At 36.3% G+C, this 26636-nt stretch overlaps 1 protein-coding gene across 1 annotated transcript in view; it reads right to left on the minus strand.

The window, feature by feature from the left end:
- Nucleotides 1-26636, minus strand: part of PTPRD (protein tyrosine phosphatase receptor type D) — a 297200-nt gene that overhangs the window by 115149 nt on the left and 155415 nt on the right. The window contains exons 17-19 of the mRNA XM_046663898.1: nucleotides 20964-21054; nucleotides 15481-15690; nucleotides 9518-9678 (exon numbers count right to left, since the gene is read on the minus strand). Coding sequence (XP_046519854.1) covers nucleotides 9518-9678; nucleotides 15481-15690; nucleotides 20964-21054 — 462 coding nt within the window. The remainder of the gene's footprint in view (nucleotides 1-9517; nucleotides 9679-15480; nucleotides 15691-20963; nucleotides 21055-26636) is intronic.

Consider the following 26636-nt stretch of genomic DNA (forward strand, 5'->3'; position numbering starts at 1 on the left):
TACTGCTTCCAGCAATCTCCAGGCTGGAGTCACAATCCTAGCACCTCCCTCCTGCTCAAAGCAAAGCCATTCTTATTTGGGGAAGGGGATGCGGTGAAGTGTTTAGGAACTCTCTCTTTCTCTTTTTGATAGGACCATGGGACAACTCATTAGTGTTGCTGTGGCAATGAGCTCTCATTCAGTGCCACCCAGGTCATTCCATGGTTAGCCAGAGGGCTATTGTGAAATAGCCTTTCTTTCCATCTCTGCCCATGTGTATAAATTAAAACTAACCAGCAGATGAAGGGAAGATAAATGCAAAGGAAAAGTACACTTGACTTACTCAAGTGCAATGCCTTCAGCAAAATATGTAGATAGAACGAATTTTCTTGGGTGAATCCTATTAGACACATTGGTCTCTCAGAACCTTGGATTAACCTGTCTCAAGATGTCCTTTTTCTACCTAAAGGTGTCAGGTACAGTCTTTAGACACAATGTACTGCCAAGCTATAGCACCAATCAGAGGTGAGCAGTGAATTTGAGATGTGCCAAAGGTACTAGCAGCTCCAGTTGCATGGAGTGGAAAATGAGAAGGAAAGAAGAGGAAGAGATGGAGAGCTAGTGAGAAAGATATGAGAAAGAAGAGAAAGAGAGGCTTGGAAGACGATGTTAAAGAAGGACATGATGACCATTTTCAGAGTAGAAAATGTCACTGTGTTTCTACTATGGGTATTTGCCTCAAAACCCGGAGATTCATTTTACCACTGAAGACACAGAGTCTAAATGGGTTATTGAAATGCCACTGAGTGCAGTTAGTCGATCAATCCCACATGTAACAAACATAGGGTCATAGGGTTGGTCTTCTCACTCCAAATAATCCCAGTGCCCCTTCTTAAGTTTTGGTCTTTTCACAAAAGATGGCATGGATGTTTTTCTTTGATGATGAGGCAGACCCAATGACTAAAATCTGGATTTTTATCCCTTCTAAAAGTAGCTCCACCATCATTCCTATAGGATCATGGAAACCAGACAGAGAAATATCTGGGCAAGGAAACTATTTCACTCTTATAGCTATTGCGGAACATCCTCCTTATCTTCTCTTCCACTGAGGCCAGACTGAGTAACACTGAGACAAAAGGACAGAAAAGAATACTCTCTAAAGGAATTTAGTGAGTTTCTCTGGTGCCAGAAAAGTTGAAAATCACATCTTGTTGCCCAGATGAGTCTCAGAAAACCCAGAGCATGGGACTAAAATTACAATTCATACTTGTAATAAGTAGGAGTGTCCTCACTTTTAATAACTAACTTCTCCCTCACTTTATCTCTTCAAACAAAATGACTTCCATGATCTCAGACTCAAAAAATCCTAGTCAGCTAGGAAAACCAGCTGGTTAATTTTTTTTTGCTTAGTTTAGTTTTGATGATCACAACATGGATAATTCTGGCTGCCCACACTCTTATCACATTATTTTTAAACATAAATGTGCAAAAAATTTTTTTTCTAACAGAAAAGATTTCTAAGAAATGTTTGAAAGATGAAGAGTTTGGTCATCATCAGTAACAATGGTAAAAGCTTTAAAAAATAGAATTTATACTGTTGTAAAGTATTCAATGGCATATAATGGTCTAAATCAGGCCCAACATGAATGTAAGTAATAACATTTTTCCTGGTAAGTTTTTAGAGGTCTTGTTATTCTTATTTTCAACTAGAAAGTAGTGAAGAACAGTGACTAGAAACATATCCAGAATTTTACCTTGCTATTTTGTTTTTTTTAATTAAGATTATAAAGCCCTAGTGTAATTTATTCCTCATAATGAGAAGTATCTATCGTGTACAGGAGTTATATGGGTGAAAAGGAAATAAAAGATGACATGGCATTTCAGAGACAGCAGAAACTGTATAAAATGTGTTTGTTTGGAATGTGAATAACGTACAACAAAAAGGACACTCTGTGGTCTAAGGGGTGTTTTATTTTCGCTTACTCTCTCCTGGCTCTCATGTAGGGGTGACGTGGGAAGCAAGAACAAAGAGAGATTGAGTGGACGATCTTATCTATTCACTTGGAACAAAGATACTCAGACATAGGAGTACAGGCTTTCAGAAGAAAATATATTTACTTGAAATCTCTACTATGATTATTCAGAGGAATCAGTTCAAACACTTCACAATTTTGACATCATTAAGAATGTAACCCCAACTCTGCCACTACTGGTGTATATCTCCTTGGGGAAGTCAACTACAAACCCTCTCAACGTCTTCACTTATAAAATAGAGGAGGAGGGTTAGAAGATGATATCAAGGTTTTGGCCCAACTCTCTCAATCTTAATAGAACAAGAAGGCAGTGATGAAGTTGTGAAATGTGGAATTGTGTTATAATGGGAAGGACGATCTTTGAGTATATTAAGTTGGTTCAAAGTGTTTTGTCTTTCCGTTAAAAAAGAAAAAACTATTTTGCATGTGTTTTTCAGCTCAATTAATGACAACTAGTGATATTTACTTACAAAAAGAAAAAGAACCCTTATAGAGGTGGTAAGCTTTCTATCAGTGAAAGTGTAGTATAGCATCCTGACCAGTGTTCAGTAATTTTAGGGAAAATAACACAGCAGAAAATAACATGCCTCAAACTTTGAGGTGCATCAGAAACACCTGCGAGGCCTTGTTAAACTACAGGTTGCTGGACCAACGCTTAGTTTCTGATTCAGTAGGTCTGGGATGGGGAAGAGAGTCTGAGAATTTGTATTCCTATCAAGTTCCCAGGTGATGCTGATGCTACTGCTACTGATCCAGGGACCACTCACTGAGAACCACTGGAGTGCAACACTGGGAGGAACGTAGGTTAGATGAGCATTGAGATCCTTAAGTTAGTTTAATTTTTATGAAGAATTTAAATCTATCTATCAATATAGAAACAGATATACAGATTTTATATATATACATATAGGTATGAGTTAGCTAGAACGTAAGGTTGGACCAATCAGTCAATAATCACACAGTATAGCTATTATGATTATTATTATTGTTGTTGTTGTTATTACTATTGTTATTCAAAGCTAGATGACATGGAAAATAATTTGTAATTAGATAACAGTTTTCACTAAGTCACTGCCATCAATATTTACAGGGTGTGAAAGTGCTAGTATTCCTCTATTGAGAGGTGACCTGAGATCAAACTTGAAAACTGGTCTTTACTAAGAACAAAACAAAACAAAAACAGAACAGTTTATGGGACACTTCACATTTCTGTTCTGCAGACACATTAACACATACAAATGCTCATTTAACCTTGATTACAAACACAACTCAGAGACTGGTTTTACTACCTTCCAAATTTATCTTTAAATAAAAGTAATCTTTTTTATCTTTTTATATAGACAAATTATTTTATTATTACCCCCAGAATTATTTTAATATAAAAATTATTTTATACATGAAGGCTTTATCCATCTTTCACTTGCCAGGTGTCATCTTTTATATTTAACCTCCACCCTCACCCCCTCAATACCTCCAAAGTCTACCCATATGCTATTTTTTGCTTACTCAGCGTTAAAGGGGTTTGTTTTCTATTCCTCACCTGTCAGGTTTACTGCTCCATTTTAATGCAGCAAAAAAAAGAAAAAGAAAGGCTAAATGTTAGTTGGCCAATGGTATCAAGAGTAACCATGACAACCAAGATTTAACAGTGCTCACAAGCAGACACACATTAGGAAATGACAGGGAATCAAAATATTTAAAGGCCTTTAACCATGACATAAACAAAGGACATGAGTGTACATCACTAAACAAAGCATTTGCGTGTGTGTGTGAATGTCACATTCACTTTTATCCATCAAGCTACAAAATATTGCCACAACTAATTATATCCCAGGAAGTATTTGATGGTAGAGATATAATTAGATTTTTACAAAACCTGTCATGAGAAAACTACTAATGCGCTCAACGGGAATACAACACTATTCCATATAAGAAATTTGTTCATTGAAAATAGAGTCCTCAGTCAAGAGGTATGTTATTCCTTTAATGATATAAAATACCTGCAAATTGCACTGAACTGCACAAAAATTGGCACAACTGTATAATACGCCATGAGGTAATAAAGTGGCAGAAATGATTTCTTCAAACACCTTTTGACAAGTAAGGTGATCATAAATCTTTTTTCCAATAAAAGATTAAATACATTTTCAGTTGTGGAAAAGTAATACTCATTATTATAAATCTACAGTGCATGACCCATCTATATAGCTAGGCTAATCCGGAAAAGTATTTTATTACCAGCCATTGACATGACAGATATTTTCCTAGTCAAAGAGGAGCTGCTGCCTGGGAACATATCTAACTCATGCTCAGAGACACTTTCACCTGTGAGAATATGTGGATTGTTTAAGTAACCATGTTCTTTATGCAGAGAGTAGAACCTTTACCTGAAAAGAATTAACCTAAACAATCTTCATATTGAGATGAATTGCAAAGTAGTATTTAGTGAGTTGTCAATTACAAAAATAAAGGTATTAATGCTAATGAAATATATACCCAGGTTGCTAAAATATCTGGCTTTAAGATACATGAGTCCATCTCTTTGCAAAAATACAAAATCCACACTTAAATTGTACAAACATACACATACAAAGTGAAGAATGAAAATGATATCAAACACACTGGCTAATTCTTCTTATTCTTAATTTTAAAGTGTTTTACTTGGTGTGCCAGGTTTTAAAAAATCCTACATCTCTGTCCCTAACTTGCTCATTTTTTAAATCAATGAGATCATCAGGGAATCTGTTGTGGGAAAATCTATTCCTCTGGATGGAAGAGAACCACTTAGTGAATAATCAGTTTTGTATATTAAAAAGCTGTTGAGTATTCAGATGAACAAATGTATAGGTAGTGTGATTCACTTCCTCTTCCACAGAAATGTCAGCCTCACCACACACACGGGTACATATGTGGTGCAAATATCTAAGTTTGAAGGTTTTTGGAACTGGTATATTTAAATTATAGGCTGAGGGTTTTATTACAGCTTTTGCCAGCCAAGATGGTGATACTGAGTGGTGGAGGAAACTGAGTTTGTTTAACACTATTTGGCTTGTATAAATTTGATTATTCAATATCTCTCTATGTCATGCACTCCACTTGGCACAAGGGATACACAATAAGGCACAGTCCTTGACCTCCAGTTTAGTGGGGGCAGAAAGCCAAGAGAATGGACAATTACAGTGATGCGGTAGGTTCTACAGCATAGATAAGTAGAAAATGCTGTAAGAGCATAGAAAATGGGACCCTAAGGAAGCCTGAAGTGGTAGAAAAGAGAGGACAAGGAGGAGGCACCCAGGAAGGCTTTTAATATAGTAGGTGGCATCTAGCTTACTTCTAAAGGATGAGTTATAGAGTTAGCTAGGCCAAGAGGAGTGGCCATGGAGTGGGAGGAAAGACATTCCAGGCTTAGGGAGGGACCTACTCAAAGGCCAGAAGGCAGAATCAACTGGCATTGCTCAATGTGGTTGGGCATGGCAGCATGTTTCTTCAAAGCATCTCAAAATATTCTGTACTGTATTTCTTTCTTTGATGACAGCTTGGAAATATATATTGGGTTGATGTAAAAAGAGAAGACTAAAGAGGCAAAGCCCACAGACAGCCAATGTTGGATCTGAAGCTCGAAAAGCTGAAGTCTCTATTTTAGTCACATCTACTTCATGGCCTCACACATAAACATCTTGGAGTGGGGATGAAAATTTATTCTCTCTACAGTAACCATTCAGGTTAGACTATTACTATTCAAACATGAAAATTTTGCATAGACCATGCCTTAGATCTTTCCAAACTCCTAATCCATATTTTCTTTTTCTCTAGAGTACATAATAAACACTTCTCATCTATCCTGAAATGCTTTTCCATAGAATCAGGTTAATATTTTATTGTAAAATATTTTCTATATAAACAATTCCTGGGGAGTTCTAGGATGATTGAAAAGCCTTCCGTATGTAACAGATGCATAGGGCAGATGAATATCTAAGAGCATTCAATTGCTTCATGGACTTTTTGTGTGTGTAGGGGGCAGATGAATGAAGGGCAACCTGGAGTCATATTTAAAAAGCACACACACACACTGGAGGCAGAGATAATATAGTACTAATTCTATTACTTGGTTTTCGATGTTCTTAGATCAGAGAACATTATTATTAAAAAGGTTCAATTATCTAGATAACTTTTTATCTATAAATTTACTTATTTTATAAATACATTTAATTATTTCATAAATGAGGAAATCGAGGCCCAGAGTGTTGGCATGATTTCTACCCCATATGGCCAGCTAGTCACCGAGCTGAGACTTGAACTCAGGTTTCCTGAATCCTAATTCAGTGTGTTTTTCTAAACCTTCCCACCATCTTATCTTTGTAGTTTACATTTTGAAATCACTGTATATATCACATATAGAGAACAAAATTTCAAAAATAAAATCATATTGCAAGATAACTTGACATACTCAACATATTTTAATTTTCTGATGGTTCAGAAGGTATTTTAGGGCCCTTATAAAGCTTCAGTGATAATGTTTTGTCATTGATTATCAATGTATTATAGGTTTACAAATTAGTAGATTAAAAACAAAGTCAAATGAATAGAATGCCAGGTAGAAGAGTATGCTATTTCCACATTAATATAATTAACAGGAATAAGTCTCAAAATCTCCTCAGATGGCTGGATGAAATATCCTTCTTTGTATGGACAAACTATCCATAGCTACAGACCTACTCATAAGGCAAGTAGAAGTGTAAGCAGGTGTATATGATAAACAGGATTATCAACATAATATGAGTCAACAATATTTTATACTCATTCCTTGCTCAAAATACTATTTGCATACAGGAAGTGAGACACTTTAATAATAATAATAATAATGATACATTCAATTCTGAGCCATTATCAATGACCTATGTATAAATTGAAAGACATCTAAAACGAGAGATGAAGTATTTATTATATAATTAACTTTGCTCAGAATCTAAGCCATAAAAGATACTATTCATTGCCTACAGAAGATTTCGTCTTGAACTGCCTCATGATAATCAACAAGGACATTGTTGGGTCTACTTGAATTTCAAGTCAGGAATGTTCTTTACTGCTGAAGCAAGCATTTCTATTTCTGAAATGCTTCATGGGCCTTCAGATGGTTAGCTAAATATACTTAGCATTCGAGGATGTGTGCATCTTCCAACAATTGCATTAGACGATGCTTACATATGCACACACTAAAATGTGACTCTATTTTAATAGAGTCATAACGCCTTTAAATATGATACTTCTTTTTGCAGGATTAGGAAAAATTATAACTGAGTTGATTTTTCTCAAGCACATACAGATAAAGAAAGAAAAACAAATCTTTTAAAAATTATCAAGGTTTATAAACCTATTTATTCACATTTATGTAACTGATTCACAAATGCCATGCATATCTCTCTTAAGTGGCATGAGTTAATGATAGCCAGATACATCCAAATGAAACACAACTTAAAAAAACAAGGCAATCATTTTGTCCATTTTGAATAATCACAAAACGTCATGTGACATGGTTTAGAAATGCAACTGTCAGCAAGCATCTGATTTCTGATCTGACTCCCACAATCTGATGTGATGTGATCACCTGAATAAACATTTCAGAGAAAACAATTATAATACTGCTTTTGCTTTTTTATTGTCATTTCTTTTCTGGTAGTAAGTGCAGCACACGAACAGCAAAGGGTAGTGGCTCCTGCTTGGACTCACACAGGATCTGTTATTGTTTTGGGGCATTGGGTGCCTCGTGCTCCCTGCCCTTACCTCTTACACAGGAGAGAGGTGCTCAAATACAGTGGGGTCCTTAACATACACGCTGATAAAACACACATTGGGATGGGAAGATTGAAACCATCAACTAAGAGATTTTGGCCTTCAATCACCTGCTTTTCCAGCTATTCTATGACAAGGATATTTGCGAAGGCAGTGATCAGAAAAAAAAAAAATAATGGATATTTCTTTCATTCTCTCTAACTCTAAGACAGGATAGGTAATTTAATGGGTTATGAGTATGAACTTCTTTAATTTTCCCTTTTTTTCCTCAACTCTCTTCTCACACTAGATTAATGTGGACATAGCCTCATAAGAAAAAATTTTTCAAAGGAGATGTATCTCAAAGGATATTTTTTTGAGTCAAGAGTAGAATTTATGAAAAAAGGGATATTCCAGGAACATAAGAAGAAGAACATACTTAACAAACAAATACAGGTAGAAATAATTAAGGTAAATCCAATGAAGGGAGCTTTATGGGTAGGAAAAAGAAACAACGGAAATAAGATTATCAGCTTAAGCATGTAAGCAAGAATCAAATGAAGACATTCTCATCTGATTTTGAAGGTCAAGGTTAGAAGGGGAGCTAGAGGGCAGGGAAAAGAGAGAAAGAAGCTATTTTACAGTAGAGGGAAGAGATCATCTTCATAGTAGCATTCTGAAAGATGACACACTATAAAGGAAAAGGGGAACACAGATTTAAAGTTTCATAAAAATAGAATTTGGTTTGGAAGAAAAGAAAAACTGACATAAAGGGAGATAATTCAGAATTTAGTCATTCTAAATGTTTAAGAGACTGTATTATATATGACAATTTTTATAATTTCAATACTTATAATAATATAATTTTATTTTTTAAATCAGAAAGGATTTAGGGGAAGAATTACTAATGTCCTCTATCCACTTGACTGAGCAGTGACCTAGGGGGAAAAATTTGCTTATTTATAATGGAGGCAAAAATAGAATTGAAAAAGAGTGGAAGATCAGAAAGCATGGGGTAAATGTGGATAATTTGCATCCTAATTATAGTCAAAGCCTTTTAGGTCAGATTTATATTTGGGAGTATTAAGACCGAGCTTATACTTTTTTAAAAGGAAAATGGTACCTTGCATCCCTTCTTGGACATAAATGAGAATTCACTACTGAAGATGTAGAATAAGGGTTAGAAGCAAAGTGGGAAAGGAAAAAGTTAATTCTCTTTCTCTTCTTTCCTTCTTTAATCTTCAATTTTTAGCTACCTTTGCTAAGTTTTGAGAAATAGCTACAGGAAAAAAATCTCGGCACATGTGCACATTAGACTTATGAAAGGGACACAAATGTGCAAATTTGCAATAGCCTTTCAAAAACTATGTTGACATGGATTAATTAATCATCTAAAATAATCAAATGCAAGCTTACATGGAGTTATCTGCTTGTGAATATACTAATGTCTCAAGTGTCATGCAGAGTGCTCATACTGCATAAAGTAGCTCAGAAGATGTAGGCTAGAGTCCATGTACGCTGGGCAACAAAGTCTATACACACACTGAATGAGATTTTAAGTAGCACAGTCTTTACATTTTGTTCTAACTCTAATGGAAACATTTTCCCAATGATTATTGGGGTTGCATGGAAGTATTTTTACTAAGATCAACCACATAATGACCACAGAAGGGTGATAAAGTCTTCAAAACTAAGGCTGCCCCCAAGGTTGCAATAGAAATATTGGGCAAACCTACCTTTTATAAAGAAGAATAGCTATGACAATGCAGATGATAAAGACCACTGCAAGGACAGGACCTACAACCCAGATCAAGCCTTCCTCTTCATCCGTAATTGGCTGTGGATCCAGATCCATCGACACAACGGGGTCAGAGTAGGGGCTGGTTGCATACATCTTCTAAGGAAAAACAGAGACTATGTTAGTTATAAAATAATGACTTTCTAGAAAGTATCTTTAGCATTAGAAGAAGCAAAGATTCAGGACACAGTGGATTTGATGATATGTGAAACAATGTTAGTAAAAAAGAATGAGACGGGAAGAAAGGAGAGGGGAGGAGGAGGAAAAGGAACGAAAGAAGGAAGAAAGGAATAAGGAAAGACGTTTTGCAATCTAAATTTCCTTATGGAGTGAATTATTTTATAATAAAATCATTTTTGATGGCAAAAATTACTCCATAGATATGTTTTCATTGGGATCTATATGTGGTATATAAAATGCTCTTATGAAATATAAAGTACCAATAATTAACCAATCACAAAATGTCCAATGAGCATTTACATTGTAACAATGTGCTACATACCATGTGAAAATCAACAGAAACATTATACTTCCAGCCCTCAAGATGTTATTATCCAGCTAAGGAGACCAAATTAAAAAAGTAAACATTTATAGAGCAAACTGTCAGTATTTAATTAAATGTTAAATTATGTAAGTAGTCCTTGGTGCTGTACATTAGTTACAAAATGGAGGCCAAACAATGACAAAGTCTACAACTTCAAAAGAGAAGTCCAATGTTTAATTATAGATGCAAGATCTATGAAATTGATGATACGGCTTTCTAGAACATGGACGTTTTATAACTTAAAAGGATTTAGCAGCTCCCATTTAATTTTATTACAGTTACTGCTCAGAGGTTGATATGATTGTTCCCAATAAATAATTGATACAGAGAATAGGGAACCCTTGTAGACTGTTGGTGGGTATGTGAATTGGTACAGCCATTATGAAAACAGTATGTCAGTTCCCTAAAACATTAAAAATACAACTACCATATGATGCTGCAAACCCACTCCTGGGTATACATTCAAAGGAAATTAAATCACTATCTGGAAGAGATCTGTACACCTGTGTTCAATGCAGCGTTATTTACAATTTCTAAGACACGAAACAACTTAAGTGTCCTTTGACAGAAGAGTGGATTAAAAAATGTGAGAGAGAGATATATATACATAATATACACGCACATAATGAAATATTATTCAGCCATAAAAAAGAAAGAAATCCTGCCATTTCATGGATGAACCTGAGAGCATTACACTAAGTGAAATAAGCCAGACAAAGACATATACTGTAATGGTATCACTTATGTCTAGAATCTAAAACAAAACCAATCTATTTCATAGAAATGGAGAATAGAATGGTGGTTGCCAGGGGCTGGAGGGAGAGAGAAATGGGGAGATGTTAGTCAAAGAGCACAAACCTTCAGTTATAAGAAGAATGAGTTTTGAGGAACTAATGTACACTGTGGTGACTATAGTTAGTAATATGGTATTGTATACTTGAAAGTTGCTGAGAGTAGATCTTAGATCCTCTCACCATACACACAACAAAAAAATAGTTAACTATGTGAGGTGATGGATGTGCATTATCTTGACCTTGTTAATCATTCCATAATGTGTATGTATGTGTGTGTGTGTGTATACATATATACATAATCATTATGTTCTGAATTTTAAGTACATACAGTTATATTTGGCAATTATTCCTCCATAAAGTTGGGAAAAATATATAGTTACTTGGTGAAGGAACGGACTGAATATCTAAGAATTTTGTTCTTGTAATATCCTATTTTATTCTGTCTTAGACTATCTCAGAAAAGGATTCTCTTGACTCTACCCCCTAATAAAGTCCTGTCTTTTCCTTTTTCAACAGAGACCAGTCCACATACACAGGCTGCCCTGCCTGTCCTACAACTCACTCCTCATTGTCTTCTCACTCCAGCACCACCAATGATCCTGTTCTCTCGTTTCCCAAATCTAAATGTCTTTATTCAGTTCTTACCCTTCCAGACGTCTTTTCCAGATTTGCCACAGTTGATCAAATCTTCTTTAAAATTCCCTCTTCTGACTCTAATTCCGTACTCAACTGGTTCCTTCCTAATCTTTCCAACTGATCATGTCCTGTTGAGTTAACTGCCTTGGAATCCATCCTTTGTGCAGCATTCTTAACTTCTGTTCTTTGCTATTTTTTTCACCCTTATCTGGCAAGGTCATCCCCAGCTTTAACTTCTAACCTCAATACAGATTATCTCCTCATTAATGTTCTTCAACTCAGAAACTCTGCTAAGTCCCAGACCTTCACTTCCAATTGTTTCTAGAGATTAATACATGTATCCTCAACTTAAGAATTGCATGTGCTATGTCTCTGCTTCCCAGAAATACCCTCCTTCTGATTTGTCAACTTTTCTCATTCTTTCAACATTTAGAATGAGAAACTACTGATTTTATCTTATAAATGATCCTCAGGTCCATCCACCCTCTTTCTAGTCTCATGGCTACCACTTTTCTTTGGGACTTCATTCATACTCATCCAAACCATATCAAGAGTCTTCCTTCTTCTAACAGTCTCCAATGCTACTAGAGTTATTATCCTAAACTGCAGCTATAAAACCTTCAGGAGCCCCTCTGGTGATTCCTAAATAAAACCCAGACATGTCAGCATGGTTCCTAAGGGTCTCCACAATTTTGTTTAAACTTTCTTACTATGTACAACTTATTCCATCCCAGTGAACTTCTTGCTACCACTCTCCAAATACTCTATTCTCTCTTTAACTCTCTCACAAGTTGCACAACATTTAGCTCCTGAAATCAACTAATCTCCAAGGCTCCATCTAAATACTGCCTCCATTGAAGCTACGTCTCCTTAACTAGAAATAATCAGTCATTACATACAAAATGTATGTAAAAATAATTTAAAATTTTTAAGTAGTCTTATTCCTTTTTTAATGGCATTTGCCAAACTCTATTTTGTCTTTTTATTTGTGCATATTCTTTATTTTCTTTAATAAAACTATAAACTCCTAGAAGGTAAAGATTTATATATTATTTGTGTTTGTATGCATACAGCAGCTAGTACAGAACTTTGCACTTAGTGAGTTCCCAGAAAATCTCTTGAATAAAATAAAATGCCCATCTTTTTAAAATGGCTGAGATTATCAAGACATGAGGGAGTTTCTCATTTTCCCATGATCAGTAGAAATATCTAATTTTTTACTTTGCATTTAAAAAATTTTAGTTTAGGGGCATGTATTCTGAATTTAAGTACAGCAAGCTCAGCAGTCACTCTGGAGAACACATGCCCCACTAAATGCTTATATACTATTCTTATTTCCATTTTCTTCACTGTGCCCAGGAAAGAGACTGACTAGACTTTCAGGCTTCCTAATGCATCAAAAGAAGAGAAAAACTCAGTATATTTCCAATCTTCTCAGAAGCAGCTAAACAAACAAAAAAAGATATGTATAGTGTAAGGATTTACACAAAGGACTTGGCAAAGACACTAAATATCCAAGAAATGTGATTCTTTATATAATTGTTTGTTTTGGTTTATACTTTTCCCTCTCCATTTTGTAGGTCACACTCAAGTTATTTTCTGGTCAAAAGTAAGCAAAATTCTCTGACATGAAATTCTTTCCCAAGAGCCTTTGAGATAATAATCTTGGTCAGCCAAGATGGAAATCTAAGGAGAGGTTTTCCTAAAGCATGTAGATTTCCAACCCAAATCAGCAAACAGAGACATGTGAAAATGAGAAGAAAACAAAACCATAAAATGATACCAGCCTCGTGAAAAGTAGAATTTGTTCAGTCTTTGCGGGTAACAGAAAAGATCAAACCTTTGGTCATTTTAAACCTGTCCTCTTATATTCTTAATATGAGGCAATGGATTGGGGAAAAAGCTTGTGGCTTTGGAGAGGGGACATATTTTCTGTATGCAAATTATAAATCCACCCTTGGAGTGGTTAGGTGCTTTATTAACAATCACTCATGAAAATTTGAGGCTTACAAAAGGACTGTATCACTGCTAACATTATACTAGTTAGCTACAAGTCTCTTCTACAAAAAGTAAACGCTGGCCTGAAAACGTACATGAAATACAAAAGGCATGCTGTTAACTTTGAGAATAATATTGAGAAAGATGGTAAAGAAAAGGGCAATTCAGATAAAATATTTGGAAAAAATTTCTAATTATATAATTTTTTTTTTTAAAGATTGGCACCTGAGCTAACAACTGTTGCCAATCTTCTTCTTCTTTTTTTCCTGCTTATTTCCCCCCAACTCCCCCAGCACATAGTTGTGTGTTTTTAGTTGTACGTCCTTCTAGTTGTGGCACATGGGATACCACCTCAACGTGCCTGATGAGCAGTGCCATGTCCACGCCCAGGATCCGAATCAGGGAAACTCTAGGCCTCGGGAAGCGGAGCGTGTGAACTTAACCACTCAGCCACGGGACTGGCCCCTCTAATTATATAATTAATGAAATAGTGAGATGACATACTAAGGGAAGGGGCAGACTCTTCATCAACGACGAGGCATTTAAACACTACTAGAAATGTCTGGGAGACATTAGAAACCAGTCTCTGACAGTGCCACAAACAGGCTGCATGATCTGATGAGATTTCTCTTCCTTGCTGGATTCTCTGATCTACCTCAATGGTCTGAATGTTCTTTCTGAAATGTTCTAGAGCTATTTAAAGAAAATTACTTTCAAATATCTAAAAGTCATTTTAAAAAAGAAAAAACATCAGTTCCAACATTCCATTCCTTTGATGTTCTGTCTAAAACCTCAACTAGATAGAGAAAGCATATCCGTGCATTAAAATTCCAGGAAGCCCGTCACTTTGTTTTCAAATGACATTCTGTGCACAAAGGTAAACCAGGCAGAAAGGCTGCCTTTGTGTTTTGATTTTCCACAGGGGAATTCCTTCAGTCATTTGAAGAGAAGCCCTACTGTACGTGCTAACTCCTGATGTGGAGAAATCTTTGATACACCTCAGGCTTCTTATATACGGGAAGTGATGGCTCAACTTAGTTGGCATGCTTGTCAGTTTTAGGCCCCTATTAGAAAGACAGAGTTTAGAACACGTATATTAAATGTTAACGTGAACTGCCACTTCAAAATCCACCCCATTCCCATCTACAATTTCTCTCTCTTTTTTTTTCTTAACATTCAAAGCAACTGAAGCATAAAACGACATAAGAGCAAGATGAATTACATAAAAGAAGACAACTCATTATTTAGAGTACCTTAGGAATTCTCTGTTCTATTGAGTTATTTTCTAACTTTCTTGGCTTTTCACTGATAAAGTCACTGGTAAATTGCTATAATTAAAGAAGCTGGCTGTGCTCGCCTTTTCCTAGACAGAACTTCCCCATGAATCTGGGTAGAGCGCATTGTGGGCTCACCGGCAGTTATAGGAGAATAAAGTACAATCACCTCCAATCAATGCTTTCAAATACCTGGAAGTATACTTTATTTAAACCCAGGGCTTGTTAGTTCCTATTGTAAATCACACAGGCTGATGTCTATTAGGTATTATGAAAGACTTTTTTTTTTTTTGGAGAACAGCCATTTTAAAAGGATGAGGAAAGAGACTGTGAACATTGATGGCTGTCACCCTTCTATCAATAAGTGTGTCACACTGAAAGGTCTCAGGAACAACATCAAATCAATTTGGCACTTCATATACTAGAAGTCCACCTAAATTCCCTGACATTAGAGATGCAGCCTTGTATGTAATGAAATCTCAAGCAAATTACTCAGCAATGTTCAAAGAGTAGGCAGCCTGTTCTTATGTTTAAGTTAGTGACAGCTCATGACAAATAATCAAGATGGATGTACCTACACATCCAGAAACAACCATATTCTGGGGAAAATGTGTAAGAACACCATAGGAAATAGATGCCATCACAATTAACTTACAGACTCTGCGTGTTCCATCACAGCCAACACAAAGAAGACATATTCTTGACCACTTTGGAGTTGCTTGTTTGTAAATCCACCATAATGTTTATCATCCCCCAGGGTGAACTCAGTGGGAAGAACATCAAAGTGAGCAGCAATATATGGCTTTAATTCAACTTCTCTCCCATAACGGATACTTCTGCGTTTCCTAGATATCTCTTTAAGCAGCTTAAGGGAAAAAGAGAAAGAAATGTAAACAACAGTAACCCAACTTAACTACGGTTTAATGGAAGAAATTAAGCCAGGACTGGAAACAACCCAAATACAATTTGTCCACATTTCATGGAGCATGTGAGCATCACTAAATCTCAGTTTTCTGTATCTTTCAAATGCTTGTCTTGCTGTTAAGGTAAGACACTGGACTGCTATTGCAAGGCCCAGGCTATACACACAGGGCTATGAATCCTTTACTGGTAGCTCATATCATTGTCTACCCAAATGAAATCTCTCAAAGGGCAAGAGTGCATTATAACTTGTCTAAGGAAAAAAGTCAGCTTGATTCATAGAAACCTGTCATGCAGGCTCTATTATTGTTATTTGTCAAACAAGTAGTAACATCAGATAAAGCCTTCTAAATCTCCAAATATGACCAACTTTTTGGAGAAGTCAGCACCATTTCAGATTATTTTCAGTAATGAGATAATTTACATGATGCAAATTCCCTCAAATCTGCAGAAATGGAATCCGATGACCAAGTTTTAGTTGACGTATTTAATAGACATTGTCACTCATTTAATAATTTCTGGCTTGACTTGGCTCCTTGAGAACCATTTGGGATATGATTCCTCACATTTATCATGGCATCAACTTTTTCTGGAGCTGATAGTTCTCTGGAGAGGTTGAATTATCTTGCCAGGTGATCTAGGCAGGGTCGATAAAAATTAATTTTAATATTGCCCCGAAGAAAACAAACATACACTTGTATTTCTAAAAGAAAAAAGTAGAAATTATGTTTTGATTCTCTATTCTTTTGCATTCACCCTTTCTTAGGAGAAAATCATGTTAATAGTATTTTATGACAAATGGCTTCAAAATGATGTTGAAGTTAGCTTTGTCTACTCCCATTAAATATTGGTATTTCAAAGGGATTAACAGGGAAAAAGAAACTCATAACAGTCTGGGATGCCTTTCGATATGAGGGGCAACTTTGCTGGTTTTTTGGAAAGAATTTTGATTTTATTTGTTTTAATGTCTGTATAGAAAAGAATATGTATCTGAGGGCAAACTAGAACATGGAATGAAATCTGTCTTCAGGTTGGTAAATATAATTAAGGCACTTATGGAAACATTCTGGCAAAATCTACTCTTGTTCTTAGAAATGGAAATAATACAGTAAAAACCAAAGTAGTGGTATCTACTTAGTAAAACAAGACCCTGATACAATCCAGGACAGACTTCTGTGATGATAATGGCTGCAGGTTGTATACAGGTAAACACCAAATGCTTATGTTAGGAACCTGACAGTATACTTCAGTCTCCTCTACACAGATTTGTCAATATTCTCAGCTGGCCAACGTTGTAACCTAAAAGTGTACTCTTTTGGTTATATAGATCACCTGTGTCCACATTATTTTTGAACAATATTTAATTTATAATGTTCTAAAATTTTCTGTGAAATTTGAGTTTATTGATGCACTTAAAATTACATGAAATGTAAATTCATTTATGAAAACCACAGTAGGCTGGTTATTGCCTGTTTAGCAAATTTGGAACATCTGATAATAAATTCAGGTGGGCTGATCACTTATACATCAATTGGGTGTTAATAAACAAGGCCAGAAATGTAGTACTGTCTTCCAACACTGTTGCCAAATTTAGGTTTACTGATAATAATGATGATAATGACAATAATAGCTAATATTTATTAAGCACTTACTATGTGCCAGGCACTGTTCTCGGGCATCTAAACACATCCTAGTTCATTTTCTCCTTACAATAACCCTATAAAGTAGGTTACTATTATCCCCACTCTATAAATGGGGAAACTGAGGTATGATAGAAAGTGACAATATATAATTGGACTAAACTGGTGAAATAAAATTACACATAGATTTTTTTCAACCATATTTTTGTTTACTTAATGATTGCACAATATCAAGGAAACATAATGCAACATCTAAGCTAAATTGATAATCTAAACTGCTTTCACTCAGTCTATACTTAGACATACAATTTTAGTGCATCTGCTTTCATCAACACAGATGAATGTGTACTTAGATTTCCTTTTCCTGTATTCTTTTAACATGTTATTTAAAACAATTCCGGTGCCAAATATTTAATATTACACTTGAAAAGTCATTACAAAGGTTATTGTTGATAGCCAGCAAATGATGGACCCTTACTCTGAGAAGGACAAATGCATTGCAGATGAGCTGAAGAGCCTTTTGAAGTTGGTTAATCAGAAACATTTACCATCAGTTGTTTATGTGACTATGTCCCTTCTTCTCCTTCAGTGATCAAACCTTACCTTGATTTTATTCATATTTCAGACGTAGGCAACTGTCATAATTCATTCATATCAGTGTCATCCGCATGAGTACCTTTTGTTAGGGTTTTTTTAGAAGACTTAGAGGAAGTACTTTAGAATAAAATATTTGAGTTTTTGGTGCTTCTTAGATCCAAGGCAGCTACTCATTAAGGTCAAACCAGGAACACCAACTAAGCTCCTGTAGATTGCTCTAATGTCCGTGGGACACTTCCTGTGTTATATTTTAAATGAGTCAAGTGTGCTCAGATGACACTGAAGTTAGCCAGTTATGTTGAAGTTACAACACAAATGACCAGATTATTTTACAGAAAGCCTTTGAAGTACAATGTGATGAAAAGCTTATGATATATTACAAGACCTACCCTGAATTAAATATAACTAACCTTTCAGGAGTCATTCTGTCCAAAATTCATTTTGACTATCACTGCTCTGCTCAGTCTGACCTTGACAACAGGCGTTCTAGTCTATGAATTTATTAGGTGGAGATTATCTCAAAGGATAAATGAGCTCAGAAGACAATATTGAGAGTGACTGTTTAGAAAGCCTCTTTCTATTTTTTATGGACCTAGATGTGAGGCATGCATGTGGAAATCCCCTTAGGCCACCATTCTATTCGATGATATGGTTTCAACGATTTGAATTATAGGCCTTTCTAAAAAATCACTTGGTCAAATACACTTAAGAGAGGAACACTGCTTTGTCAAACCCAGCAGTACCAAGCTATAGATAAAATTACCACAATGCTTTTATTATCCATGGTAGGAGAAAAAAACCTGTCTGTAGGGATCAGAAACTGGATGAGTAAGCATAAAGCAAGGCCATAGCCTACTTTCATTTGTTCCCCTCCACAATAGTTACAAGATGTATTGGAGGTAATTCCAGAAGATAGATCAAGGGCTTTAGTTTTTTATCAGAAATAATTTTCATTTTCCAGTCAATGCATATCTTATTTCTTCCACCATTAATTCTACAATGTGGTCTCAATTATATCAGTAAGAAAAGTGGGAAACAACCCATCCTGACCCAAAAATTTTGCATTAATAAATGTTCTTTATCAAACTATTATACAGATTAATGCACCACAACTTGTGGGATGATTAAAATGACCCTTTGTTATGAGAATCAGCAGCATAGACCCACAGAATTTAATTGCAAGAAAGCTCAATGTCATATAGCTCTATACTTTAATCCATTAGCATTGCTGTGCGTTTTGGAGGTTAAAACCTGGCTGTAAAAGAGAATCAGTTCTTATTACTTACTACCAAATGGCTCTACTTCTAAGGAAAGCTTATTATTTAAAAGTATTTGATGTCATTTTTGGCTTGGATCTTAATTCCTTGAAACCTTTTTATTATAATAGGTAGAAAGATACAGATTCTGCAAGTTGCCTTTGCATTTTAAATCCAATTCCAACTGAATTCTGTAGTTCAGCTGAGAACTGATTAAACTAATAAAGAATATCTCAGGATTAACCGATTAGTCAGTTGCAAGTAAAAGCATGCTTTGCTTCAAAACATTTACAAAAGACCAGCTGATCATTTTGCATATTCAGATGAAGGATTACTATTCCTCTAATGTCATAGAAAAATGATTTTGTTCCTTTATCATCAATAGAAAAAGAATTTATAACACAAATTACTTGACAGCTTTATTGGAATGGTGTCTCATTTTACAACCCCTCCAAAGCTCACCTAATCACTAAACAGTGACACAAAAGCACAGTCCTAACCTTGAACTCATCTGCTCTTTTGAACTTGATCAAATTTAACTCAGATAAATGAAGTGGGTGATGATGAACCATACATCTAGAGATGACATATGTCTGACAAAAGAAGCTAACGGCCCTTATCTGTCAGATCACAGACTCCTTAATACAGACATCTATGAAATAAACATCACTTCCCTGTAATGCAGTCGGGGAATTTCTGCTTTTCCTTGCTCTGTTTGCACTAATTTGTGGTAGACAAAGTACCTAGAAATAGCAGGGAGGGCTATAAGATGTGGCCTACATTGTAAATAAACCCAATGATTTAAGATCTCATATTCCCCCAAATGGGGGCCCTTTTATTTGCCTTCTGAACTGATTCAAACCAGCATCATGTTAAAATAGAACATCTCTCCTGTATTTCAGAATATGAACCCCCAGCCATTAACTTGCTGTGGCCCTCTGGGGATCTGGCTTAGCACTTCTGATTATAGCTTTCTCATCTAAATAGAAGTATGTATTAATTAGGTCTTGTTCTTCATACTATGTATTAACTCTGAAAAAATAAAATGAACATTTGCAAAAAGAGTATCAATTAAAATTTACCTACTATTGTTGAAGATTTTGGAAATTAAAATCATACTCTTTAGTATTTGCTCTACATTTCTTGCTTGGCTCAAAATTCTGCGATTTGGTTTGTTTGCCCCTACAGTTAAATGCCTTTTTTGATTATGAAATCCTACAGAGTACAGAATAAGGCAAACATGTGCTAGTCAACATAATTCTGTGAGAAACTGGTCAAGAACACATAGCAGGTCAAATGTTGAACTTTGGTGTAAATAGCAATTTAGTATTGTAACAGCCTCAGCTACCACTGCACTAATGAAGTGAATCTTGGAATTCATAACAAGGGTGATTAAGTTTTTGCTGACAATTCACTTCATCTTCTACATCTCTGCATCATGTTTCACAAGGAGCAAGAGGCAAAATATTAAAGCCAACAAAGATTCGACAAGTTGTAAGCTTTATTGCAGCTTAATGTCTTTTAATTAAAGCAAAAGGCTCTTTGTTCGGATCCCTAACGGTTAACAGGCCCAGAGCACTAAACCATCCGACCAGACAACTGACCAGCCAGTCATGCAGAAGTCAGCACCTGGATTAGATGCTGAAGGGTCTCCATAGAGAGGAGGAGGATGTTTAATAAATTAAACAACTAATGAAAGACACAGCCAACAAAGACATAGTTACCTCATCTAATTCCATTTCATCTGGACTCTCCCATGGCTTGATAAATTTCCCACGAGATTTCTTCAAAGGCACAATGATTATGTAGTAACCTCTGCACAAAAATAGACAGACAAAAATAAGATTAGTTCAGAGGGAAAAGAAAATGGACGCATCGTTAAATCTTCCACAGTCCAGTGATTGAGACTGAAGGCAAATTAAGGATATGGAGTGACTTGCCCATCAATGACAAATAACCACCTGTTTGTTCAATTTTAAAAACAACATGGGTAGACACTTATGTGTGACTTCACTGATCTTGTATGGTAATATCACCATGGTTGACTGCTCTTTATTAGGTGTCATAAACAGATGGGGAACAGTTTGTTGGGACCCTGGTGCTGGACACATACAAGGCTGGTATATTGCAATTGACCATCATAAGTTGCTGAACCAAATATTTTCCACGACATCAATTTATAAGAAGACTTTTTTTTAAAAAAAGGAGATGTATAATAAAAATTGCTCTTAGCTGATACAAATGCCTATATTATAATGATGATTTTGTTTATACACTCCTAAAATACTTCTAATTTGGATAAAACATTAAAAGCATAAAAACTACTCATAATCTCACAACAATTATATAAAGATGTTAAAGCTCTCCTCTATTTCTACCCATTAAACTGCAAACCTTAAGGTAAGTGCTGCAGAAACTTGGAGACAATCACCACCTAATGGCCTCCAAAATGCGTCTCAATATAATACATCTATAGGAAGAGACGAAAGTGACTGAGTCCTCACATTGAGAATGGTCAAGTAAAATTTAAGTTATGTATAAAGGTACCTGTCCACAAATAGATATGGGTTATTTATCAAGTTGTTCTATAACTTCCGTAAAGGGTACACCCTGCTCTTGTATTCACGGTTAGGGATGACCTGCTCACACTGACCTTTGGTAGTAAACTATACAAGGACTTTGAACATAGGTGTATAAAAATAGCTAATACATTAATCAATTCCTGCTTCTCAGATACTATATTAAATGTACAATCTCATTTTTGCCCTCTTAAAAATTCTATTAGGACAAGCAATAGACAAAAAGACAAATCCAGAGAGATTAAATTATTGCCCAAGTGAAAACAGACAGTAAGAGTATACAAACCTATACATATCTTAACCTTGGCAATAGTCTGGCTCTTTCTTTATTTAATATTTGCTCTGTATCATAAAATGTTTTTTAAGGACTTTATAAATTTTGTGAAGATTTATTGTGAAAATGAACACACACCCACTTTTAAAAGAGAAGGCTGCCACACAGGGAAAAGGGATGAGAGGATGGGGGCTACCAATTTTGCATCATATTATATCATAGAGATCACTAGCACACACAGGAAGCCCTCTTTCTACTTATCTCAAAGAAGAACTTTAATAAATTCTGCAAATCCTCTGATAAAGAACTCTGTTTCAGAAACTGACTTATAGATACAGAAAACAAACTGGTAGTTCAGAAGGAATAGGGCTGGGAGTCGGGCCGAATAGGTAAAAGGATTAAGAGCATCCTCTTCAAACTTGCAGTTATAAAATAAAGACGTCACAGGGATAAATGTACACCATAGAGAATACAGTCAATAATATTGTAATAACTTTGTATGGCGACAGATGGAAACTAGACTTATTGTGGTGATCATTTTATAACGTATATAAATATCAAATCACTAAGATGTACACCTGAAACTAATATGATGTTGCAGGTGAATTATACGTCAATAAAAAAATAAGAGAACTCTGTTTCCATAAACAGAGACTAGAGCTGCATTGTCCAGTATTTGGCCACTAGCCTCTTGTGGCTATCGAGCGCTTGAAATGTGGCTAGTCTGAACTGAGATGTGCTCTAACTGTCAAGAACACTGGATTTTGAAGACTCAGCATGAAAAATGAATGTGAACTATCTGAGTAATAATTTTGTTGATAGTGAGTATGTGTTAAAATGTAATATTCTAGATATACGGGGTAAAATAAAATGTGATTATAATTAATTTCAACTGTTTCTTTGTATTTTTTGCTGTAGCTGCTGGAAAATTTAAAATTTCACGTGTGGCTCTCATATATTTGGACAGTGCTATTTTAGAGTGTTCTGGTGAAGAATGTGGCCTCTGGAGATATACCTGGCCCAGAATTCAGGCTCTGCCAGTAATGTGCTATGTGATCTTGGCCTGATTATTTAACATCCCTGAATCTCAGTATATATTCTGAAAACTAAGAGTAAATAATATCAGACTGTTGTTTTGCAAAATAGAGAAATAAACACAAAGTGCTCGGCACAGCATGCAGCAGGTAGCACCAAAGAGATGCTAGTCGCTTTTGGTACTGACGATCATCGTGGGAGAGAGGCGTCTGAACTACCTTATTCAGTAGGACTCGGGGAGATTCCCTGAGACGTAGATTAAAGGACTTGCCAAACTTTCTTTTCCTGCCTAATCAAGAACTCAAGTCAAACCAGAAAACTACACTAGAATCCTCTTCTCCATGGTGCTCTGAGCAACTAATCAACAGACTCACAGGAGCACATCACCTAGCCATTCATTTTCTTTCCTCCCAATAATCATGATGATCAAGGAGGGTGAGGAGAAGGAAGAGTCAGAGTGTGTGAGAGGCCAATATCTTTTATTTTGTGATTCAGAGTAAGCTTCCTCCTCTTCCTGTCCTCCCACCACTTGAAGGATTTGCCAAACAAGTCCATCATGTTAAATGAGCATGGAGAAGAATGACAGGGACTGCAAATGAGCGTACAAAATAACACTGCAGATGGACTTGATAAACACACTTGTTAGGGAATGTCTTGGTTTTCACTAACAATTGCACAAAGTCAGGACAGCTTCTCTTTGCCTGAAGTAATGACACTGCACATTATCAGAGAGCTCCCATTGTCCTCATTCAGAATCTTGTAAATCAAGGTTAAGCTGATGAATTCTATTAATGTTTCGTCTGCTCTCATACTTTGAGTTGCCATTCTTGTACATGAAAAAAGAATCTGGGGCTGGCCCCATGGCCGAGTGGTGAAGTTGGTGCCCGCCGCTGCAGGCGGCCCAGTGTTTTGTTGGTTCGGATCCTGGACGAGGACATGGCACTGCTCATCAGGCCACGCTGAGGCAGCGTCCCACATGCCACAACTAGAAGGACCCACAACGAAGAATATACAACTATGTACCAGGGGGCTTTGGGGAAAAAAAGGAAAAAAATAAAAAAAATCTTTAAAGAAAAAAAAAAAGAATCTGTTCTTTCTTCCACAGCATTCCCTAACCATTCATTTTACTTGTGGCCAGGCTTAAGAATTGAACAGCCTCCCCCATAGCAATTAATTAATAGTGTGGCCAGAGATCCATAACCTATTCTGTCCACTGATCTCTAAAGCATTCGTCTAGAGCAATCAAAGTGGAGCCTGCTTCAAAGCAGCTCTCACTCATTGAAAGAAATGGGGCATTGGGAATTTGGAACTCCATATTATAGAAAGTCTTGCCTGGGCCTAATCCATACATTTCAAGTGTGTTCTCTGCATCTATGGCTTTGTAAACACCTGTGTCTTTGCCTTTCCTGAAATCTAGCTCTCCCCTGATGACATTGCTTCCCTTGCAGACTTCTCATGCAGTGGCTGCTTATTCATCCCTCCGTTTCTGCTTATGAACTTGAGATTTAGGGCTTGGGGTTTCTTTCCTGGCTCGCTGTTGCTTCTTGAAGACATTTTTTCCTTCACTCTTTTGCTAAAAAACAAAACAAGCCCCTCCTTTTTTTGAAGCTCATGCAATTCAGCTATGTTATGCTCTTCTCTCACTGATTTTTGCCATCTACCAATCTCTTCAGAATCCTCTTTCTGTTTTGTTTTGTTTTTTGTTTTTTTTTTCTGGCAGGGTTAACAGTCTTCCTTTTCTCCCAAACTCTGCCATCACCCTAGGTGATTTCAACCTTCAGAGAGTCTGGCCCATGTGCCACCCAGGGCTCTCAGATTCTTGAACTCTTCCTTTAAAGCCCACATCCTCCACTCAACCTTAGCTGAAATCTATGATTGCCTTTCTTTGTGTCTGGACCCAGGTTGGTGAATACAGCTTGAGAAATGATACATAGGGAAGAATGATTCATAATCATAAAACTCTAATTCAAATTCATAACCATAATCAATCAAACTCAAATTCATAATCAGTAAACTGAAACAGGCCTTCAACACTTCCTGGAAATCCTACTACAACTTCTCCAGTTACCTAGTCCTTCCATTTTTCATAGTAAGTTTTTCAAACTTTCTCCCCTGGCCTCCAACCTTGGACAGCCTTGCCTCCCCACTAGAAGAAGATGGACTTATCTCTTTCAAAAAGAGAAAATAAAAACATTCAGACAAGAATTCCCTCATCTTCTGTCTACTAAACTACAAGCCTACCCACATCTGTATGCAAATCATCATCTTTCCATTTGGTACAGTAGAAGTGCTGGCTCTACTTTTCAAGGGCCAACACTCTTTCATGAATTGGTTTCCATCATTCACTCTCTAAGGAAGTTTACCATATACCATACTCCTTCTCTCTCATACATCTCAACTTCTCCCTCCCCATTAGATTCTATCCATTAACTTTCAATCATGTATAAATATCTGCCATTTAAAAAACAAAACAAACCAAATTCCACTCCAGTCATCAGTGTCTCCTTCTTCTACCCTTTACCCCAAATTGTGAGAAGAGCTGTGTTTCTTGCTGTTCTCCATTTCTTCACCTTCCACTCACTTTCCAGCCAACTGTACTCTACAGCTCCTTCCTCATCAGCCCACCTCACTTCCCTCGCCAGGGTCCTCAGTGACATTGGTAGTATTGGATGAAAAGGAAAGATTTTGTTTGTCATCTTACATGATCTCTTAGCAGAATCTGACAATGCTGATAAGACCCTCCATGAAACATTCGCAGCCCTTGCTCTGTATCCCACTCTCCTGGTTTCCTTACATCTCTCACCACATTAACCTTACTTCCTTAGTAGGATTTATGATCTGCTACCCAGCTATTACATGGTGGAGTTCCTCAAGGATTTGGCCAAAGACTTCTCTTCACTCTCTTGCTTCTTCCTAGGTGATCACATTTCAGTGCAGGGCATCAGTTATCACCTATACGCAAATCACTTACACATTCATATCTTCAGCCCTGAACATTCTTCTGAACTCCACAGGTTTATTCAATTCCAACTTTATGTCTCCCTTTCTATGTCACAAATGTACCTCAAATTTACTGTGGTTAAAACAAAACAAAAAATATGCCTCCAAAATAAACCTTCTCCCAATATCGCTCCACAATCCGTTTTAGTGCACATGCTATAAACCTGAGTGTTATCATGTCAATCTGCTTTAACTCTCCCTCTCTCATACCCAACCTATCATGGAAGTCCTATTACTTCCACACTCTGTTGACAGGGCATTCACTCTCCCCATCTCTACTGCACCACGCTGGCTTCATTCCACTGTCTCGTGCCTGCATTGCTACCTACATCTCCTAACTTTCTCTCTCCATTGAGTTTAGTCCCTCTAGTCTAGTCTCTGAAATATTTATTTTGCAATAGAAAGTTGACTGTAACATTTCCATTTTTTAAAATATTTCAATGGATCCTCATTTCCTGTAGGATAAAGACCAACAGGTATTATAAGACAGCAGGATCTTGCCTAAATCC

The sequence above is a fragment of the Equus quagga genome, chromosome 6 (assembly GCF_021613505.1).
Source record: "Equus quagga isolate Etosha38 chromosome 6, UCLA_HA_Equagga_1.0, whole genome shotgun sequence".
NCBI lineage: Eukaryota > Metazoa > Chordata > Mammalia > Perissodactyla > Equidae > Equus > Equus quagga.